Source organism: Symphalangus syndactylus, chromosome 14 (genome assembly GCF_028878055.3).
Source record: "Symphalangus syndactylus isolate Jambi chromosome 14, NHGRI_mSymSyn1-v2.1_pri, whole genome shotgun sequence".
In the NCBI taxonomy this organism is placed as follows: Eukaryota; Metazoa; Chordata; class Mammalia; order Primates; family Hylobatidae; genus Symphalangus; species Symphalangus syndactylus.
The window spans coordinates 7,930,824-7,953,886 of record NC_072436.2 but is presented as its reverse complement, the minus strand read 5'-3'; the positions used below and the strand labels follow the sequence as shown (position 1 = coordinate 7,953,886).

At 48.8% G+C, this 23,063-nt stretch overlaps 2 protein-coding genes across 15 annotated transcripts in view; one reads left to right on the top strand and one right to left on the bottom strand.

Moving 5' to 3' along the window:
* B3GNTL1 (UDP-GlcNAc:betaGal beta-1,3-N-acetylglucosaminyltransferase like 1) overlaps positions 1-23,063 on the bottom strand; it is a 104,848-nt gene that overhangs the window by 46,429 nt on the left and 35,356 nt on the right. For all 14 annotated transcript variants that reach the window (XM_063617158.1, XM_063617160.1, XM_063617159.1 and 11 more), the window contains 2 exons: positions 20,163-20,228; positions 11,297-11,392 (listed from right to left, as the gene is read on the bottom strand). In XM_063617158.1, the coding sequence (XP_063473228.1) occupies positions 11,297-11,392; positions 20,163-20,228 (162 nt within the window). The remainder of the gene's footprint in view (positions 1-11,296; positions 11,393-20,162; positions 20,229-23,063) is intronic.
* Positions 1-23,063, top strand: part of LOC134732400 (uncharacterized) — a 132,893-nt gene that overhangs the window by 74,919 nt on the left and 34,911 nt on the right. The gene's annotated exons all lie outside the window — the stretch shown is intronic.

Below are 23,063 nucleotides of genomic sequence, written 5' to 3'. Positions count from 1 at the left end.
GGCCCTAAAAAGGAGGTAGAGAGATAGGGGTAGAAAATTTATTCAAAGGGATCATAACTTCCCAAACCTAGAGAAAGCTATTAGTATCCAAGAATAAAGAGGTTATAGAACACCAAGCAGATTTAACCCAAACACGACTACCTCAAGGCATTTAATAATCAAACTCCCGAAGGTCAAGGATAAAGAAAGGACCCTACAAGCAGCAAGAGAAAAGAAACAAATAACATACAATGGAGCTGCAGTATGTCTGGCAGCAGACTTTTCAGTAGAAACCTTACAGGTCAGGAGAGGGTGGCATGATATATGTAACGTGCTGAAGGAAAATACTTTTACACTAGAATAGTATATCCAATGAAAATATCCTTCAAACATGAAGGAGAGATAAAGACTTTCCCAGACAAACAAAAGCAGAGGGATATCATCAACATCAGACCTGTCCTACAAGAAATGCTAAAGAGAGTACTTTAATCAGAAAGAAAGGGATATTAACAAGCAAAAAGAAATCATCTGAAGATACAAAACTCGCTGCTAATATGAGTACACAGAAAAACACAAAGTACTATAATGCTGTAACTGTGGTGTGTAAACTACTCTTATCTTCAGTGAAAGACTGAACGATGAACCAATCAAAAAGAATAACTACAACAACTTTTCAACAGATAGACAGTACAATAAGATATAAATAGAAACAACAAAAAGTTAAAAAGTGGGGGACAAAGTTAAGGTATAGAGTTTTTATTAGTTTTCTCTTTGCTTGCATGTTTGTTTATGCACATAGTATTGTTATTAGCTTAAAATAATGGGTAATAAGGTAGTATTTATAAGCCTCATGGTAACCTCAAATAAAAAATATACAATGAATACACAAAAAATAAAAAGCAAGAAATCAAATCATATCACCAGAGAAAATCACCTTCACTAAAAGGAAGACATGAAGGAAGGAAAGGAAGAGGAGAATACCACAATACAACCAGAAAACAAACAACAAAATGGCAGGAGTAAGTCCTTACTTATCAATAGTAACATTAAATGTGAGTGGATTAAATTATCCAATCAAAAGACATAGAGTGGCTGAATGGATTTAAAAACAAGACCCAATGATCTGTTGCCTACGAGAAACACACCTTGCTTCTAAAGAAACAGTCTGAAAATAGAGCAGTGGAAAAAGATACTCCATGCCAATGGAACCAGAAAAGAGCAGGAGTAGCTATACTTATATTGAGGGTCTATCTCAGATGAAATAGATTTAAAGAAAAAAATTATGAGACAAAGAAGGTCACCATATGATGATAAAAAGGTCAACTTAAGAGAATATAACAATCATAAATATACATGCACCCAATCTTGGAACACCCAGATATATAAAGCAAAATATCATTAAAGCTAAAGAGATAGACCCTCAATATAATAACATCTGGAGACTTCAACACCCTCTTCAACACCTTCAATTTTCAGCACTGAAGAGATTTTCCAGACAGAAAATCAACAAGAAACATTGGACTTAATCTGTGCTACAGACCAAATGGACCTAATAGATATTTACAAAATATTTCATCCATTGGCTGCGGAATACACATTCTTTTCCTCAGCACATGGATCATCCTCAAGGACAGATCATTTGTTAGGTCACAAAACAAGTCTTACAATATTTAAAAAAAAAAACCTGAAATAATATCAAGAATCTCCTCTGACTACTAAAATATCTAGTTTTATTTAATGGAATAAAACTAGAAATCAATAAGAGGAATTTTGGAAACTATACAAACAATGGTAATTTAACAATATACTCCTGAATGACGAGTGGGTCAATGAAGAAACTAAGAAGGAACTTAACACATTTCTTGAAACAAATGATAATGGAAACACAACATACCAAAACCTATAGGATATAGCAAAAACAGTACTAAGAAGGAAGTTTTAAACAGTTGTAAGTGTCTACATCAAAAAAGAAGAAAACCTTCAAATAAACAACCTAACAATGCATCTTAAGCAACTAGAAAAGCAAGAGCAAACAAAATCCAAAATTAGTAGAAGAAAATAAATAACAAAAATCAGAGCAGAAATAAATGAATTCAACATAAAGAAAATACAAAAGATCAATGAAACAAAAAGTTGGTTCTTTGAAAAGGTAAACAAAATTGATAAACTTTTAGCCAGACTAAGAAAAAAAGAGAGAACATCCAAATAAAATGAGGGATGAAAAGGGAGACATTACAACTGATACTGGAGAAATTCAAAGAAATTAGTGGCTAGTGTGAGCAACTATACACAAATAAATTGGGAAATCTAGGGGAAAAATCTAGAAATAAATCTAGGGGAAGAGATCTAGAAAATCTAGGAAAAAAAATCAAAATTCCTAGACACATACAGCCTACCAAGACTGAACCATGAAAAAATCCAAAACCTAAATAGATCAATAACAAGTAATAGGATCAAAGTCATAATAAAAAGTCTCCTAGCAAAGAAAAGCCTGGGACCCAATGGCTTCACTGCTGAAATCTACCAAACATTTAAAGAACTAATACCAATCCTACCCAAATTATTCCAAAAAATAGAAGAGGAAGGAATACTTCCAAACTCATTCTACAAGACCAATTTTACCCTGATACCAAAACCAGACAAAGACACATAAAAAAATTAAAACTATAGGCCAATATCACTGAAACCACTGAAATCCTCAACAAAGTACCAGCAAAAATCCTCAACAAAATACTAGCAAACCGAATTCAACACATTAAAAAGATCATTCATCATGACCAAGTGGGATTTATTCCAGGGATGCAAGGATAGTTCAACATACGCAAATCAATTAATGTGATACATCATGTCAACAGAATGGACACAAAAAACATATGATCATTTCAACTGATGCTGAAAAAGCATTTGATAACATTCAACATCTCTTCATGATTAAAAATCCTAAAAAACTAGGTATAGAAGGAACATCCCTCAACATAATAAAAGCCATATACAAAAGATCCACAATTAACATCATATTGAATGGAGAAAAACTGAAAGCCTTTCCTCTGAGATTGGGAACATGACAAGCGTGCCTACTGTCACCACTGTTATTCAACATTGTACTGAAAGTCCTAGCTAAAGCAATCAGGCAAGAGAAATAAAGGGCATCCAAACTGGAAAGGAAGAAGTCAAATTCTCCATGTTTGCAGATGATATAATCTTATATTTTAAAAAAACCTAAAGACTCCCCCAAACAACTATTAGGCCTGATAAATAAACTCAGCAAAGTTTCAGGATACAAAATCAACATAAAAAATCAGTAGCATTTCTTTTTTTTTTTTTTTTTTTGAGATGGAGTCTCACCCTGTCACCCAGGCTGGAGTGCAGTGGCGCGATCTTGGCTCACTGCAACCTCCGCTTCCCGGGTTCAAGCAATTCTCCTGCCTCAGCCTCCCAAGTAGCTGGGATTACAGGCATGTGCCACCACGCCCGGCTAATTTTGTATATTTTAAGTAGAGATGGGGTTTCGCTATGTTAACCAGGATGGGTCTTGATCTCCTGACCTCATGATCCACCCACCTTGACCTCCCAAAGTGCTGGGATTATAGGCGTGAGCCACTACGCCCAGCCATCAGTAGCATTTCTATATGCCAACAGTGAACAATCTGAAAAAGAAATCAAGAAAGTAATCTCATTTATGATAGCTACAAATAAAATATCTAGGAATTAACTAAAATAAAGGAGTGAAAGATCTCTAAAATGAAAACTACAAAACACTGATGCAAGAAATTAAAGAAGAGTAATCTCATTTACAACAGCGATAACTAAAATAAAATACCTAGGAATTAACTCAACCAAAGGAGTGAAAGATCTCTACAGTGAAAATTATAAAACACTGATGCAAGAAATTAAAGAAGGCACCAAAAAAATGAAAGATATTCCACGTTCACAAATTGGAAGAACGACTATTGTTAAAATATCTATACTACCCAAAGCAATCTATAGATTTAATGCAATCCCTATCAAAATACCAATGGCATTCTTCACAAAAACAGAAAACACAGGCCGGGTGCAGTGGCTCATGCCTGTAATCCCAGAACTTTGGGAGGCCGAGGCAGGTGGATCATGAGGTCAGGAGTTCAAGACCAGCCCTGGCTAATATGGTGAAACCCCGTCTCCATTAAAAATACAAAATTAGCTGGGTGTGGTGGTGCGCACCTGTAGTCCCAGCTGCTCAGCAAGCTGAGGCAGAAGAATCGCTCGAACCCGGGAGGCAGAGGTTTCAGTGAGCCAAGATCGCACGACTGCACTCCAGCCTGGGTGACAGAGCGAGACTCCACCTCAAAAAAATAAAAAATAAATAGGAAATACAATCCTAAAATTTATATGAAACCACAAAAGACCCAGAATAGCCCCAGCTATCCTAAGCAAGAGGAACAAAATTGGAGGAATCACATTACCTGACTTAGACTACAGAGCTATAGCAATCAAAACAGCATGGTACTTGCATAAAAACAGACACGTAGATCAGTGGAAAAGAACAGAGAACCCACAGTAAATCAAATACATCTACAGTGAACTCATTTTTGACAAACATGCCAAGAACTTACATTGGGGAAGAGATGGTCTCTTCAATAAATGGTGCTGGGAAAACTCGATATCTATATGCAAAAGAATGAAACTAGACCCCTCTTTCACCACATACAAAAATCAAATCAAAATGGATTAAAGATTTACATTTAAGACTTCAAACTATGAAACTACTGAAAGAAAACATTGGGGAAATTCTCCAGGACATTGGACTAGGCAACGATTTCTTGAGTAAGACCCCACAAGCACAGGCAACCAAAGCAAAAATGGGCAGACGGGATCACATCAAGTTAAAAAGCTTCTGTACAGCAAAGGAAACTATCAACAAAGTGAAGAGACAACCCACGGAATGGGAGAAAATATCTGTAAACTACCCATCTGACAAGGGATTAATAACCAGAATATATACGGAGCTCAAACAACTCTAGGAAAAATAGAGTAATCCGATTAAATGTGGGCAAAAGATCTGAACAGACACTTCTCAAAAGAAGACAAACAGCAAACAGGCATATGAAAAGGTACTCAACATCGCTGATCATCAGAGAAATGCAAATAAAACATACAATGAGATATTTTCTCACTGCAGTTAAAATGGCTTTTGTCCAAACATCAGGCAATAACAAATGCTGGTGAAGATGTGAAGAAAAGGGAACCCTGGTACAATGTTGGTGGGGATGTAAATTAGTACAACCACTATGGAGAACAGTTTGGAGGTTCCTCAAAAAACTAAAAATAGAGCTACTATATGATCCAGCAATCCCTCTCCTGGGTATATGCTCAGAAGAAAGGAAATCAGTATATCAAAGAGATGCCTGCGGTCACGTATTCACTGCAGCACTATTCGCAATAGCCAAGATCTGGACACAACCTAAATGTCCATCATCATATGAATGAATAAAGAAATGTGGTGCATACACACAGTGAAGTGTAGGAATGAGATCCTGGCATTTGCGACAACACAGACAGCACTGGGGGGTCATTATGTTAAGTGAAATAAGCCAGGCACAGAAAGATAAACTTCACATGTTCTCGCTTATTTGTGGGAGCTAAACATTCAAACAATTGACGTCACGGAGATAGAGAATAAAAGGATGGTTACCAGAGGCTGGGAAGAGTAGTGGGTGGTGGGAGGAAGTAGGGAAGGTTAATGGTAAAAATATATATAAAAATATCTTATATAGATATAAAATAACTTTTATATATATAATAATTTAAATATGTAATAAAATTTAAATATATAATTTATTATATATATAAAAAACATACATTTTTTTGACTATAGTCACCCTATTGTGCCAGCAAATTCTAGGTCTCATTCGTTCTTTGTAACTATATATATATATATATATATAGTTTTGACTATAGTCAAATTTAGTTTAACTATACACTTAAAAATAACTGAAAGAATACAATTGTATTGTTTGTAACACAAACGATAAATGCTTGAGGTGAAGTGATGGATACCCCATTTACCCTGATGTGATTATCATGCACTGCATGCCTATATACAAACAGCTCACATAACCCGTAAATATACGTACTTACTATGTACTCACAATAATTAAAAAAATTTTTAAATCGGCCGGACGCGGTGGCTCACGCCTGTAATCCCAGCACTTTGGGAGGCCAAGGTGGGTGGATCACGAGGTCAGGAGATCAAGACCATCTTGGCTAACATGGTGAAACCCCGTCTCTACTAAAAAAGTACAAAAAATTAGCCGGGCGTGGTGGCAGGCACCTGTATTCCCAGCTACTTGGGAGGCTGAGGCAGGAGAATGGCGTCAACCTGGGAGGTGGAGCTTGCAGTGAGCAGAGATCTTGCCACTGTAGTCCAGCCTGGGCAAAAGAGCGAGACTCCATGTCAAAAAAAAAAAAAAAATGTAAATCTAAAAAAGCACATCCATAAAAGGAAAATAGATAATTTCATCAAAAATTACAACTTTGTTTGTTTGTTTTGTTTTGAGACGGAGTTTCACTCTATCTCCCAGGCTGGAGTGCAGTGGCATGATCTCGGCTCACTGCAAGCTCCGCCTCCTGGGTTCATGCCATTCTCCTGCCTCAGCCTCCTGAGTAGCTGGGACTACAGGCGCTCACCACTACACTGGCTAATTTTTTGTATTTTTAGTAGATATGGGGTGTCACTGTGTCGGCCAGGATGGTCTCGATTGCCTGACCTCATGATCCGCCTGCCTCGGCCTCCCAAAGTGCTGGGATTACAGGTGTGAGCCACCGTGCCTGGCCCAAAAATTACAACTTCTACTCTTTGAAAAACATTGTTAAAAGAATGAAAAGACAAGCCACTGACTCAGAAAACATATTTACAAAGTCTGACAATGGACTTGTGTCCAGAATATATAAACAACTCTTAAAATTCAACAATAAGAATGCAAACAATTCAACACAAAAATGGGCAAAGGAGGTGAACAGACACTTTACCAAAGAAGACAGACGGATGGCAAATACATCTACAAAAAGATGTTTCACATTATTACCCATTTGGGAAATGCAAATTAAAACCACCACAAGATACCACTACACACCTACTAGATTAGCTAAAATAAAAAAAAGATCATATCAAGAGTTGGCAAAGGCATGGAGGAACTGAATTCTCATACACAGCTTAAGAATGTAAAACGGTGCAAACAATTTGGAAAACACTTTGGCAGTTTCTTTAAAAGTGAAACATATCCCTACCATATGAACCAGCCTTTCCACTTCTAAATATTTTCCCAAGAGAAAAGGCCGGATATATGTTCACTGTCATGCACACACAAAGACTTGTACACAAATGTGCAGCTTTACTTATCACAGCAAGGAACCGGAACAACTCAAGTGTCCATCTACAGTTAAGTGGGTAAACAAATTGTACATCCACACCACAGAACACAGCTGACCCCTGAACAACACGGGGGTTAGGGGTGTTGACCGCCTGCACAGCTGAAAATCCATGTATAAGTTTTAACTCCCTGAAAACTTAACCACTAATACCTTCCTGTTGATGGGAAGCCGTACTGATAACATAAACAGCCAGTTAACACATATTTTGTATGTTATATGTACTATATGCTGTATTTTTACAATAAAGTAAGCTAGAGGAAAGAAAAGGATATTAAGAAAATCACAAGGAAGAGAAGATACATTTATAGTACTGTCCTGTACTTATCGATACCCTAAGTTCATGTCGTCTGTTTACAAGAAGAATCATCTGTCTGAAATGACTGCAGCTGCAGCCCTCAGTCTACAGTACATAGCAAGGAATTCAGTTTTTCTTGTAATGTCACGACTTTTCTCTGCTTTTTGGGAGCACCTCCAGCATCACCAGTGGCACTGGGTATGGGTCCTAGGGTGTCAGTCAAGGTTTATAGGATCGCCTTAAACATGATTAAAACTGTGTGAGAACGGTGAGAGGTCACTGGTTTTTGTTTTTTGTTGGTTTTTGTTTTGTTTTGTTCTGTTTTGTTCGAGATGGAGTCTCACTCTGTCGCCCAGGCTAGAGTGCAGTGGCGTGATCTCAGCTCGCTGGAACCTCTTTCTCCTGGGTTCAAGCAATTCTCCTGCCTCAGCCTCCCACATCGCTGGGATTACAGGCACCTGTCACTGTGCCTGGCTAATTTTTGTATTTTTAGTAGAGACGGGGTTTCACCATCTTGGCCAGGCTGGTCTCGAACTCCTGACCTCGTGATCCACCTGCCTTGGCCTCCCAAAGTGCTGGGATTCCAGGTGGGAGCCACTGCGCCTGGCCGAAAGATTACTTTTTACTGTGATTTGTGATTTACTGGAGGGACGAGCTGTGCTTGCCCAGATGATCAGCCTCACCCAGCGTTTTAAGCACTCACAGCATCTGAGCTCGTGGCTGTGCCTGCGGGAGGGGTTTGTAAAATATCAGTCATGCAGTACGCACCGCAGGGAGTTTTGTGCAGTTGTGATTCATTTCTGCATCCCTACATTTGTTTAATTTCTCTAAACTGTGAAAGACCCCATATATGGTCTGTGTTTGTATGCACGTAAGTTTTGATAAATTTTAACTTTTTATAATAGATTTGTGTATAATTTTTGGTATTACATGATTTAAAAACACTATCATCACTATATATTTTATGTATTCATGACACATCTTTTCGTTAGTGTTTTCAGTATTCCTAGGCCATGCCGTTTGTCTGAAAGCTTTTTCAAATTGTTACACATCTCCAAAAACCTCTCCAATACACTTGCTGAGAAAAACCCACGTGTACGTGGGCTGTGCAGTTCCAACACGCCGTTCGAGGGTCACCACTGCTGCTGTGAGCGAGCCACGCGTCTGGACCCACGGTAATTATGCTGAGTGAAGGCGGCCAGACCGGTGAAGCACAGAGCATGTGACTGCATTTACCTGACCCTCCAGAAATGGAAAACTGCTGTGCAGGCAGAAAGTGGGCCATGGCTGCACGGTGTGGGGAGGGCTCCGGGATAGACAGGAGGAAACTCGGGGTGTCGGATATATATGTTCACTGTGTTGACTGTGGTGGGTCATTGGGGTACAGATGCATGTCGAAACTGATCAAACTGTACATTTGAAATAGGGGCCATTTGCTATATGTCAGTTATACATCAGCAAAGCTATATATCAACAAAGTTATACATCAACAAGACAAATGGACAAATCACTGTAAATCCCAGAAAGCCTCTAGCTCTAAGTACTACTTTGCAGGAACTCCAGGGACAGAGGAATCTGTTAAATGAGACTAGGGAGACGCAATCAGCAGAAGCCGGACTGCTGAAAGCACCGATGGCACATCATCCAACATCGTCCACAACACAGTCAAGGAAAAGGATGATGGAGGAATCTGGATATTTAAAGGGATTTATCAACAACTGCAATGTATAGACCTTCTTTGGATCTCAATTCAAACCAGAAACTGTAAAGAAAAAAGGAAGAAGATGAGAAAGTGGACAAGGAGGAGAAAAACAGAACTTTATGAAACAGAAAGTCCTAGGACGGAACACTTTGGCATCCTTCAAGTTAACACAGGGTGTAGGACTCCATTTACATAAAATTCCAGAAAACATAAACCAGTCTATGGTCACGGAAAGCAGAGGGGCGGGCGGGGTGGGGGACGGGAGCCCCTCTAGGTGCTGGGTGTGTGACCTGCACGCAGAGACATCTGAGAGGAACAAGGGGTGGGTTTGCAGTAACACCGTGTTTTCTTTGTAATTTTTTATATTGCTTGACTTTATAAAACAGTGAAGCATAACTTTGACAAATGCAATAAAGTTTTTCTTTTTCGTTTTTTGAGACAGGGTCTGTTACCCAGGCTGGAGGGCAGTGGCACAATCATGGCTCACGGTGGCCTTGACTTCCTGGGCTCAGGCGATCCTCCCACCTCAGCCTCCCGAGTTACTGGGACTAAAGGTGTGAACCACCATACTCAGATAATTTTTCGTAGAGACAGGGTCTCACTCTATTGCCCAGACTGGTCTTAAATCCCTGGGCTCAAGTGATCCTCCTGCCTCAGCCTCTCAAAGTGCTGGGATTATAGGCGTGAGCCACTACACCTGGCCTTTTTTTTTTCTTTTTTTAAATTTCCCACACTACACTGGCATAAAGGTCTATTTTAAAATTGTTTTAAGTGAATACAGTATGTAACTGATAAAGGAACATTCATTTTCTTTAATTAAAAAACATGAAAATAAAAAAAAAAAAATCTTCCATGGGCATCAAAGCTAACACTCAGGAGAAAGCCTGCCCCCACGTGGCAGCTCAGCCGTGGCCTCCGGGGAACCTGCCCTCGTGAACAGCGCTCTGACCGCGGTCTGGAGCTGGGCTGAAACTCAACATGTGTCCTGATTCCTGCAGTTCAGAACCAGCTTGGCAACGCCGAACCGCATTCCTGTTTGCATGAGGTGCACGTTACTTAGAAAAGTAGCCACAGTCTGCCTGAGTTCCTGTTTTAAGTATTTTCACAACTTCACTGAAAAGCCCATCAACTCATTCACGGTGGGCAGCCTAGTAACCAGGACACCCGCACTCGGCCGCTAGCTCGTATAGGGAAGGGCTGTCAGGACAAGACCACGAGATGGTCTCTGCCTCCCCCAGGGGCAGCCAAGGGCTCCACAGAGGATGGCAGGGACAAGCCACCCATGTGGCAACGGCCACCACCCCTCTCTCAGACAGCAGCCGCTCATACCCGAGGCGGCCCCGTGTCCAGCCTCACACCAGCACAGTCCACTGCCGAGGACACCCTGTTGTCCACATCGCATGCAGCAGCCTGGCTCTTGGAACGTGCTGGGGGCACACAGGACACGGAGACTCTGAAACACTAGCTGTGGGATTTCTGAGCTCGTCCTCCCGCCCTCCCGCCCTCCGCGTGTGGGATTCCTGACCTCACCCTCCCGCCCTCTGCGTGTGGGATTCCTGACCTCACCCTCCCGCCCTCTGCGTGTGGGATTTCTGAGCTCGCCCTCCCGCCCTCTGTAGTCTGGTGTGGGATTACCGAGCTCGCCCTCCCACTCTCCGCGTGTAAGCGGACCTGTGCCGTCGGGTTTCCCAGCTCAGAACTTGAACCAGCCTGAGACCAGCCTAGCGTGTGTGTCCGCTCGGGCCACCCTCATCTTCCACTCTGTGCGATTGACAGCATGTGAGTGAAGGCGACGACAGAAGGACCACGGCCCACGACGATACAGACACAGGAGGCCACAGCATAATGCAGGACACGGCGCCCAGAGGCGACCTGCGCACCTGCCCCAGACAAGGCGTCAGGCGAGGTACCTGGGTCAGGAGCTGCTCGGGCGTCAGCTGGTTGATCCAACGTGTGTATCGTTCGGTGGAGTTAGGGGGATCTCTCCTCACTCGGCAGCCAATGATCTGTGAAAAACAACAGCAGAGCTCAAAACAAAGTCAGGTACGCAGGTGCATGTGCACACCTGTGTGTATTCATCTCACGTGTCTCAGGCAGAGATGTCCAGACAGGAAACTGAAATGCCGCAGATCTGGGTCAGGCAAACGCCGGGAGTCGAAGGCAAGGAGGAGGAGGGATGCCTGCTCTTGCTTGGGACAGCACAGCATCGCTGGGTACGACAGCAGACGGCCCTGGACACGCATCTCGGCAGTGAACCGCAGAGCTGCCCTGGGCTGGATTGAGAATATGTCATAGATGACATTTCCCCTTAATGAACTCAAATCGAATGGCCCGTATGCAAGGTGAGTTATTTCTAAAAACTCACTTCTTGAATCACATGCAAAGTGGGTGTGAGGAAACCGCTGCCTGTCCGCAGGCCTCCTGTCTGAACCTGCTCCATTCAGCTCAGAAAAGCAGCGTCCCTAAGTGGAGAAGAGTCTTGCCACCAGCCGGCTTCCTCCAGGGCCGACAACCCTCTCCCCGGGGAATCCAGGCCAGCACCCCTGCCTCACGTGACATCCTGTCAGTAGCCTTGACCCCTTCCTGGGCCCTGCAGAGCCTCAGAGCATCACCTGCCTCAGCCTTTCTCAACCCTCCCGCCGCCCTCCACCCCGCCCGGCCCGCTCTGGCCTGACCTCTGCCCCAGAGTGGGCTCCCAGCACTCAGCCCTGGTTCTGTTCTGCTCCTGAGATCCAGAGGTAGGAGGGCAGGTCCTTCAGGGCTCACGCTCACCTTGCAGCGGGAGGAGCTGGCTGGAGAGAGGACACCTGGGCGCATCCACAGGAAATAGCACCCACCCCAAGTGAAGGCCCAGGGCCAGCAGAGCCGCCCCAGTGGACATCCTCACAGCACAGGGCCCAGGCCACAAGTCTCAGCGGACGCAGCTGATTCCGCCTCACCCAAGACCAACAAGGAGACAACAGTGAAAATGTAACCATGGTCCAAAGAGCAGTATCAGTGAGCCAGTCTCCTAACTCGGAAGTGATAAAGTTACACTGAGGCATCTGAGGCCCCTGGATCTGGCTCCAACTTGTGTAGCATTTACATGTAGTGAGTGATTCGTTTCTACCAATGCAGTTAATGAAGCGCTTGGGGGAGGCTTCTGTTTGCATTTGTTGTTGTTTTTTTCTAATTAAACTTACTTTGAGAAAACTGTGAATTCACATTGCAGCTGTAAGAAATAACTGCAGAGAGACCCTCTGTGCCCTTCACCGCTTCCTCTGGTGGTAATGTCACGAGGACCCAAGGTCAACGCTGCACCAGGAAGGGGACACGATGGAGTCCAGATCCAGATGTCCCAGGGCACGAGGACCCGAGGCGCCCCTTACAGCCACTGGCAGCCCCTCAACGGCAGCCACTGTGCTATCCTGACGCCGTGGCTGTGCTGTCCTGACGCCGTGGCTGTGCTGTCCTGACGCCGTGGCTGTGCTGTCCTGATGCCGTGGCTGTGCTGTCCTGACGCCATCGCTGTGCTCTCCAGAGTGTGATCCGGGAATGTGCAGGACGGGGCCTTCCGTGCCCGGCTTTCGTGCTGCTCCTCAGCTCCCAGGACAGGCTTCCAGTCGCTGCATATAACAGTAGTCAGGTCCTGTACTGACGATCCCAAACATTCAACTTCAGGTTTTCTGTGAACAGCGTCTTCAATCCACTGGGATAAATGCCCAGGAGAGCAACTGCTGGGTCACAGAACAGTTACATGTTTAGTTTTTACAGAAACTTCCAAACGGTCTCCAGAGCGGCTGCACCGTCTCTCACCCTCAGTGATGCATGAGGATCCAGCTTCTCTGCCTCTCGCCAGCACTGGGTGTCTTGGTTTTCATTCCGTTCTGATGACACCGTGCTTTAACACAGGCTCCCTGAAGGCTGGCGAGGAGCACCTTTTTGCGCGGTTCTTTGCCGTCTGTACACCCTCCTTAGTGAAATGTCTTTTCATGTATTTTGCTCATTTTCTAATTGGAACAAAATGTGCTCGGCCATGGCTGTGTAATTCTTTTCATATGCTGCTGAATTCTATCTGTGAACCTTTCATGTCTCTCTCCTAAAGCATATGCTAAAAACAGTTGTGAATTAGGACAGCTCTGGAGCCGCCGCCCTGCCCAGCGAGGTTTCCTCACACCCAATCTGACCAAGATGCATTTCTAAACTGTTTGGTGTGTCTGTTTCTGTCCATCCTGCACAGCATCGACCTATGTACCATTACATCTGTTTCCTGGTCTTGTCTATACTGTCTCACGTTTGACTGCTGAACAGAAAAGATTTTGAGGGGAGACAAAGGAAAATGCTGATCAAAAGCTGGAGGTAGAAGTCCTCTGTTCCAAAACGTGAAGACAGAGAGGCTCAGCGTCTACACACAAACAGCGAGACCCTGAGGCCAGCACTCCCGGGTCCTGGGAGGCAGCCGTGGGTGACAGGTGGTGTGAGTACACGCCAGCCCACTCCTGAGAGCCTGGCTCCCGCCGGGGCATGAGAGGCACCTGTCAGACGGCGACTGATTGACGCCTGCTTCCACCGTGCATGCCCGACCCCTCCCCACGACTCCCCCAGCTTCATGCTTCCCAGGAAAGGTAGAGCCACACTGGGTCTGTCACCAAGAGTGAGGATGGGGTGGGGGATCCTGTGAAACTAGAGGCCCGAGGCTGGCAATTCCTGTGGCTTTAATTAACCAGGAGCCACGAGCATTGGTCTACAAACGGAGGAGGTGAGAGGATCTTTTTTGGCCTCAACATTTTTTAACCTTGGAAGAAGGCAGCAAGCTCTCTCCCATGCAACTGCATCTAAACAGCAGTAGGAAGGCGTGGATTCCAGAGAGACCAACCGCTCCCTCCCGTGCACCACAGCGCCCAGCTGCGATGCTGCCGGCAGTTCCTCTGCAGGAGACCTCGCGCTCTCAAGAGGAGGCGCAGGGAAGAGGCGCTCTCTGCGTTTAATCCTGCACCGAGACGTCAGATTCTCAGGACAGGAGCTTCTGTGGGCGCCGCGCCTAGCACAGGGCCTGGACCCAGTGAGCAGATGTGAATGAGAGGGCTGTGCGCTGGCCCGAGAGGCTGGCTAACTTCCTCCAGGTTCCTAGAAGAAGCCACTTTCAAGACTCTCGAGAAGCGTTGTGAGCTAATTCATTTGAAAGCCTCTGTGCCAACAGGCGGAGCAGAAGGTGCAGGTCGCTGGAGTCGATCCCAACAAGCAATCCTGGAACTCTCTAAATTTATACGGGGACCACCAGGATCTGGCAATTCCACTGAAAAAAACAGTCAGAACGTTGAAAGGATAGGATAGTGACAGAAGGGAGGTGTGGGGGAACACGGGGGGCTGTGTTCCCTGAGTTGCCCACCACAGGGCAACTCCCTGCCTGCCCTCCTCACATGGCCATTGACCTTCAAGCACTGAGAGGTGAGGTCTGCGCTCCCTCCCCTCAAATCTGGGGTCAGGGTGACACCACGTGACACGGTGCTCTGGGGCTACATCGTCAAAGGCAACGCAGCTTCCGGCAGGCTTTCCTGGACACTTGTTCTTGCAGCCACCATGCTGCGAGGAAGCCCGAGCAGCTGCGTGGAGAGAAGGCGCCCAGCCGGGATCCCTGCCGCCGAGCGAGCGAGTGCACAGGCTCCAGACGACCCCAGCCCGGCAGTGCAGAGGTGAGGACGCCTGCGAATGGAGACAAGCTGCCCCTCCTGACCCACAAAGACAGAAACTCAGACCTGCAAGGTGAACCCATCACATAGAAGGAAACTCACACCCTCGAGGTAAGTCCCCCATCATAAAACGTAACTCAGGGCTGGGACGTAACTCAGGGCCGGGCGCGGTGGCTCAGGCCTGTAATCCTAGCACTTTGGGAGGCTGAGGCAGGTGGATCACAAGGTCAGGAGTTCGAGACCAGCCTGGCCAACATGGTGAAACCCCATCTCTACTAAAAATACAAAAAAATTAGCCGGGCGTGGTGGTGCACACCTGTAATCCCAGCTACTCAGGAGGCTGAGGCAGGAGAATCACATGGACCTTGGAGGCGGAGGTTGCAGTGAGCCGAGACCGTACCCCTGCACTCCAGCCTGGGCAACAGAGCAAGACTCCGTCTCAAAAAAAAAAAAACAGGTACTCAGATTCACGAGGTGAGTCCCCCACACAGAAAGGAACTCAGACCCACGAGGTGAGTCCCCCCACCGCACGGCCTGGCACAGTTTACACGGCACTTGGCTCTAAAGATGGTGGCAAGAAGGTCAGGGCTGCTGGGGCTGCAGGGGCTGCAGGGGCTGCAGCTCAGGCTCCCTGTGGATTTGCCACGGAGGCTGAGTCCTGAAGACAGCAAAGGGGAGAGACCTTCGATGGGCAGCACAGGAGGGTCAAGTGTGTCTGGGTGAACCCGGGAGAGGCACCCTCAGTGCACGGTGCTGGGTGCGAGGGAGGAAGGAGGGGCCGGGCTGAGGCAGGGGGCAAAGTGTTACGAACGCAGCAAGAGCTCAGAAGGGTTCCTTCCCAGAAACACACGTTTCTGGAATGGACTCAAGAAGTCAGCTTCTAAATTATACTGAAGGAAAGAAAAGAAAACAGTTGCATTTTTGACACTAACATCAACTCCCTGGGGCCACTGCTTTGGAGTGAATGACTTGCTTTCCGCTGCTGCGTGGGAGGGGGACTGCGGGGGCCCCTGGTGTGGGGCTCTGTGGGCAGCTGGGGGTGCATGGGGAGCTCGTCCAACCACCACCAGGCAGGCGGTTCTCCCCCTGCACTGCTGCTGCTGAGCCACGCCCCAGGGTCCAGAGTCGCCAGCACTGGGGGCTTCGGCCGCCACTCCTGAGCAGCGATGGTGAAGGTGAAGGCGAAGGTGAAGGAGGAGCACCCAGGGCCGACAGCCCGAACTACAGCCCAGCAGAGCCTGGAGGCACCCGTCCAATGTGACCCTGTCACTCCCTGCCCCCGGAGCGAAGAGCACTGTCAGAGGGGAGCCCACAAGCACTCCAAGCCTTCAAGAGCTAAGAGTCAGTCACTGCAACAGCTTCTGCCTCTCCAAGGCCCAGTCTGGCATGTTCTGACCCCTTCCAGCTTGGGAAGTCACCCACCAGCCTGGGCACAGGCTCACGGGGCCGGGGGCTGTGGCCCTCCCAGGCTGCATGTGCAGAGGGGATGACGCCCCAGCCCTGTGCTCTGGGACTTCCTTAGACAAAGGCTGCAGAGTGCAACACGGACTTCATTTAAACAGAACACCTGGAAGTCCTGTTTATTTAAGTTAACAGGAAGCTTCTTTTGGGGGCAGAAGTGGAAGCAGGGAGAGTCAGCTGCCATGCCGTCTGGAGGATTATGGCTTGGCATAGGCAGGGGGCGGGGAACAGCGCCCAGGATGCAGGGCACGGCGGCTCCACCCATTCCTGTGACAGGCAAGCTGTGGCTCAGGCTGCTTCACAGGAACCCTCCTGTCTTTGTTCCTTCACTTCGCTTCCCTAAACCTCCCTGCATGCTCCATCCCAGTAGACGAGGGTGGGTGGGGCTGTACCCTAAGATGGTGCACCTGCCCTCACGGGGTTGTACCCTGAGGACTGGCTTGAACACTGGGAACAGAGATCAGTTCTGGAAAGGAGCTGGGTGGAGCCAGGGCAACCTTTGTGTTTGGTCTGGGGTGGTCTACAGGTGACCAAGAATGCAGGCTTTCCTCTCCGAGGTCTCCTGAGCACAGGCACAGAGGTGGGAAACCGCAGGATGCACAGCGTCAGGAATCCAAGGGTCAGCCGGGGCAAAAGGAGGAGGAAGGACGGGGGTCGGCTGGTCCTCAGGGGCAGGGGCAAGTTACAGGGCACAATGCGGGTTCCCTGTTCTTGCTAACCTTGCGTAACAATGCCCTACATGCAGATTCCTACAGTTCTGCAGTGATTTATTTACATGCAAATGCATGGTTTATGAAAGCTGCCATCAAAGGTCCTTCCTAATTAGCTGGTTTCTTGTAAAAGATCTTAAGAAAACAACGACCAAGTACAAGTATCTCAGCGTTTATTTCATTCTCTCAGGACAAACTGTAATTCATGTAACCACTAACCAGCAACTGCAAATTAAGATTTTTGTAGGTCATGATTTCTAAAAAATCCAGCCACGCAATAACAGCCTTTCTAAAGCTGACTTTGTTTTAGTGAAACAAAACTGTGATGACATCCCTAAGTTTCCTCCAGAAGAGCTTCGACGTGGAGAAACGGTGTGGACGCTCTACCTTACTGCGCCATTGGGAGAAGAGGAGGCACCTGGAGTAGAAGCTTCTCTCCCAAGTGCACAACAGCGCATCAGCGAAGGCAGTGAGAAGAGTAGCGAGAAAAAGGTTTAAAATCATCGATGAAAATGGAAGTCAAGGTTGTCTTGTTACAATTAAGACAAACTGACCATGTGCATTTTCTCCACATTCCTGTGTATCCCTAAGTATCTCAGCTCGTGTGAACACATACCACGAATTCCTGGTATCCGTAAGTATCCCAGCTCATTTGAACACATGCCAAGAAGAACTGCCAAAGGCAACTCCATTAATGAAGCCATCAGTGTGGAAATGAAAACATATCTGAAAGTATCTCCTCCACTAAAACGTCAACACTCATTACAAAATTCCTTAGACATTTGTAGGATCGATTCTAAACAGCTGGCAACTGTCGTTTCTAGCTGTGTAAAAATCGCTGTGGCACCTCAAGTACAGACGGTTCAGTCCAGCCACGGTTTCCAGCTCCCGGGCCACGGTTTCCAGATCACGGGGCACAGGTTCCAGCTGAGAGGCCACGGTTTCCAGCTCCTGGGCCACGGTTTCCAGCTGAGAGGCCACGGTTTCCAGATCACAGGCCACAGTTTCCAGATCACAGGCCACAGGTTCCAGCTCAGAGGCCACGGTTTCCAGCTCACGGGCCACAGTTTCCAGCTCAGAGGCCACGGTTTCCAGCTCACGGGCTGGCACAGGGTCTGCACCACCTTTCAGTCCACAGGACCACACAGCTGCAAGAGCAGCGATGCAAAGGGAGCCGTCGGGCAGCTAACGTGGCAGGGACACCCCTTTCCAGCCTCCACGGAAAGGCCCTCCTGGAAACCCCAGACTCTGCACTTTCCTCACATAAATTGTCCACAGAAGTCCCTCCCAAAGGACATTTTCCCCCGTTTTTCCCCTATTCCTCGCAAAGGAACTGGACTGGAAAAACCATCTGTGATCACTCTCTGTTTCCACACGACTGAAACCCCACAGCACCTGTGGCTGGGGTAGAAATCTCCCCTAATCCCTAGATCCCTGGACCCCCCGTCCCGCCCGACATGCAGACACTCTCGGACATCTCTCCCAGGTAATCCATGCCTGTAAACTTCCAGAAACCGACTTCTGCAGCCTGTGGCCCCGAGTGCCACGGATATGCTGTCACATACTCACACATATTTGTGGTTGCTACGGAGAAACATTCAGACATATTTGTGGTTCCTAAACTTTGCAAACATGTGACTCTTTTAAGAATCTGCTACAAGCCACAGAGCTCTCTCCTGCCCTCACAGAAAATGTGCCCCCACAGAAGGCCCTGCAGCCACGCTGGGGCCACTGAGCCCCAGGACCCAACACACCCCCAAAGGAGGCAACTGTGTGGGTCCCTCTGCACCCGAGAAGGTGGCCTGTGTCTCAGTCTGTCTCCTGCCTCACGTGAGACGCAAACCTCCGTGCAGCCGGCTGCACCCCCAGCACCGCCCACACCCAGCGCACCAGCCCTGACCTATCCCAACCCCCCTCCCCCTCAATGCTGCCCCCCAAACCCCAATACCCTTCCCCCCTCCAAACCCCCTCTGGTTCCCCCAACACCCAGGCCCTCCCCTTCAGACGCCCCCAGCACACCAGTCCTGCCCTTGCCCCCCTGCCCCTGACCCCCCACAGGGTGAACTGTCAGGAGCACCTGCTCTGTGGGGAGCCAGGCTCCCAGCGCCGTGTGGGCCAGACCCTGCCGTGACCAGGCCCACCTGTGACCTGACCGAGATGTGACCAGAGCCGGCCGTGACTGAACCGTGTGGTGGCCCAACTGCACATGTGCCCACGACGCACAGCCCCGGGGAGGGGAGGGCAGAGGGGCCTGTCCAGGGCCAGCACCAAACTGCCCAGGGGACGGACACTGTGGGCGCTGGACAGTTACGGATCCCTCGGTGTTAAAACCCAAGTGATCACTGTTGTGATTCAATGTCTTCTAAAACTTGAGCGAGATCTCTGAGGACACAGTCACCTTCCCGGAAGCCAGCAGGAGCCTCGCGGTGGCTGAGACACCAGCTCCAAGGATCCCTGGGCCATGTGTCCCCACCATCTGCGGTGGGGGACGGAGGAGCCCATAGGGCACTGCTGGGCTCAGGAGGGGCCCAAGGAAGCCTGGCTTTGGAGGGGCAACCGAGAAGCTGTTCTAAAGATAAAAACCATAATTTAAGGTTGTCTAAGTAAGAAAAACGTTTAGCTGAGAACACGGTATAGCTCTCAGCCTGTGTTTTCCTGTCGAAGGTGTTCAGCTTCTAAAACCCTGATTAAAAACAAACAGCACAACCACCTTTGCACCCTATGAAAATAACAGGAGAAAAAATCAGGGGCATGTTTTTCTCCAAAGGAAAACACCCTCCAGGGCTGAGAGACACGCTGGCCGCAGATCCCTCTCCATGACTTGGCAGTCTCACCATGGCCTGATTCTTTCCACCCCTAGGAAAACTCTTTATTTAAAAAGCCACAGTGGTAATTTCACTGAAGGTAGTAACGACACTAAGGAGGCCAGTACTTACGCTCGACGGGTGCTGAACGGCAGCCTCGTGTTGCAGCCTCACCCGCTGGGGCATCATGACGTCGTCCTGCAGTAAAGAACACACTTTCCGTTTGTTTGTTTGCATTGATTGATGGATGGACTAATACGGTCCCGCTTTATTGTCCAGGCTGGAGTGCAGCGGCACGATCATAGCTCACTGCAGCCTCAAACTCCCGGCCTCCACTGATCCTCTCGCCTCAGCCTCCCAAAGAGTTGGGATTACAGGCTTGAGCCACCATGCCCAGCCACAAGGACATAGTTAAACTCACATAAAGCAATTCCTGCTAGTAAGAAAGAAAACGATAGACAATCCAACAGCAAAACAGGCAAGAGCCTTGAACAGGCCATTCAGACAAGGGGGTTTCCAGGGGACCAACAGCCTCATCAGTCATCAGAGAAATGCAATTAGTTATGCAACGGGGAGGGGAAAATAAAAACTGCTGACAATTCCAAGCGATTAGGCAGAACAAGAGCTCCCGTGCACTGCTGCGGTGAGGACCTGTCACCATGTGGAGGGGACCGTCTGCGGTGGGGACCTGTCACCATGTGGAGGGGACTGTCTGCGGTGGGGACCTGTCACCATGTGGAGGAGACCGTCTGCGGTGGGGACCTGTCACCATGTGGAGGGGACCGTCTAGGTGAGGAGCTGTCACCATGTGGAGGGACCGTCTAGGTGAGGACCTGTCACCATGTGGAGGGACCGTCTAGGTGAGGACCTGTCACCATGTGGAGGGACCGTCTAGGTGGGGACCTGTCACCATGTGGAGGGGACCGTCTAGGTTGAGGACCTGTCACCATGTGGAGGGGACCGTCTAGGTGGGGACCTGTCACCATGTGGAGGGACCGTCTGAGGTGAGGACCTGTCACCATGTGGAGGGGACCGTCTAGGTGAGGACCTGTCACCATGTGGAGAGGACCGTCTGAGGTGAGGACCTGTCACCATGTGGAGGGGACCGTCTAGGTGAGGACCTGTCACCATGTGGAGGGGACTGTCTGAGGTGAGGACCTGTCACCATGTGGAGGGACTGTCTGAGGTGAGGACCTGTCACCATGTGGAGGGACTGTCTGAGGTGAGGACCTGTCACCATGTGGAGGGACCGTCTAGGTGAGGACCTGTCACCATGTGGAGGGACCGTCTAGGTGAGGACCTGTCACCATGTGGAGGGACTGTCTGAGGTGAGGACCTCTCACCATGTGGAGGGGACCGTCTAGGTGAGGACCTGTCACCATGTGGAGGGACCGTCTGAGGTGAGGACCTCTCACCATGTGGAGGGACTGTCTGAGGTGAGGACCTCTCACCATGTGGAGGGGACCGTCTAGGTGAGGACCTGTCACCATGTGGAGGGGACCGTCTAGGTGAGGACCTGTCACCATGTGGAGGGGACCGTCTAGGTTGAGGACCTGTCACCATGTGGAGGGACTGTCTGAGGTGGGGACCTGTCACCATGTGGAGGGGACCATCTAGGTGGGGACCTGTCACCATGTGGAGGGGACCGTCTGAGGTGAGGACCTGTCACCATGTGGAGGGGACCGTCTGAGGTGAGGACCTGTCACCATGTGGAGGGGACCGTCTAGGTGAGGACCTGTCACCATGTGGAGGGACTGTCTGAGGTGGGGACCTGTCACCATGTGGAGGGACTGTCTGAGGTGGGGACCTGTCACCATGTGGAGGGACCATCTAGGTTGAGGACCTGTCACCATGTGGAGGGACCGTCTGAGGTGAGGACCTGTCACCATGTGGAGGGACCGTCTGCGGTGGGGACCTGTCACCATGTGGAGGGGACCATCTGCGGTGGGGACCTGTCACCATGTGGAGGGGACCGTCTGCGGTGAGGACCTGTCACCATGTGGAGGGACCGTCTGTGGTGAGGAGCTGTCACCATGTGGAGGGACTGTCCGTGGTGGGGACCTGTCACCATGTGGAGGGGACCATCCATGGTGGGGACCTGTCACCATGTGGAGGGACCGTCTAGGTGAGGACCTGTCACCATGTGGAGGGGACCGTCTAGGTGAGGACCTGTCACCATGTGGAGGGGACCGTCTAGGTGAGGAGCTGTCACCATGTGGAGGGACCGTCTAGGTGAGGAGCTGTCACCATGTGGAGGGACCGTCTAGCTGAGGACCTGTCACCATGTGGAGGGACCGTCTAGGTGAGGACCTCTCACCATGTGGAGGGACCGTCTAGGTGAGGACCTCTCACCATGTGGAGGGACCGTCTAGGTGAGGACCTCTCACCATGTGGAGGGACCGTCTAGGTGAGGACCTGTCACCATGTGGAGGGGACCGTCTAGGTGAGGAGCTGTCACCATGTGGAGGGACCGTCTAGGTGAGGACCTGTCACCATGTGGAGGGACCGTCTAGGTGAGGACCTGTCACCATGTGGAGGGACCGTCTAGGTGGGGACCTGTCACCATGTGGAGGGGACCGTCTAGGTTGAGGACCTGTCACCATGTGGAGGGGACCGTCTAGGTGGGGACCTGTCACCATGTGGAGGGACCGTCTGAGGTGAGGACCTGTCACCATGTGGAGGGGACCGTCTAGGTGAGGACCTGTCACCATGTGGAGAGGACCGTCTGAGGTGAGGACCTGTCACCATGTGGAGGGGACCGTCTAGGTGAGGACCTGTCACCATGTGGAGGGGACTGTCTGAGGTGAGGACCTGTCACCATGTGGAGGGACTGTCTGAGGTGAGGACCTGTCACCATGTGGAGGGACTGTCTGAGGTGAGGACCTGTCACCATGTGGAGGGACCGTCTAGGTGAGGACCTGTCACCATGTGGAGGGACCGTCTAGGTGAGGACCTGTCACCATGTGGAGGGACTGTCTGAGGTGAGGACCTCTCACCATGTGGAGGGGACCGTCTAGGTGAGGACCTGTCACC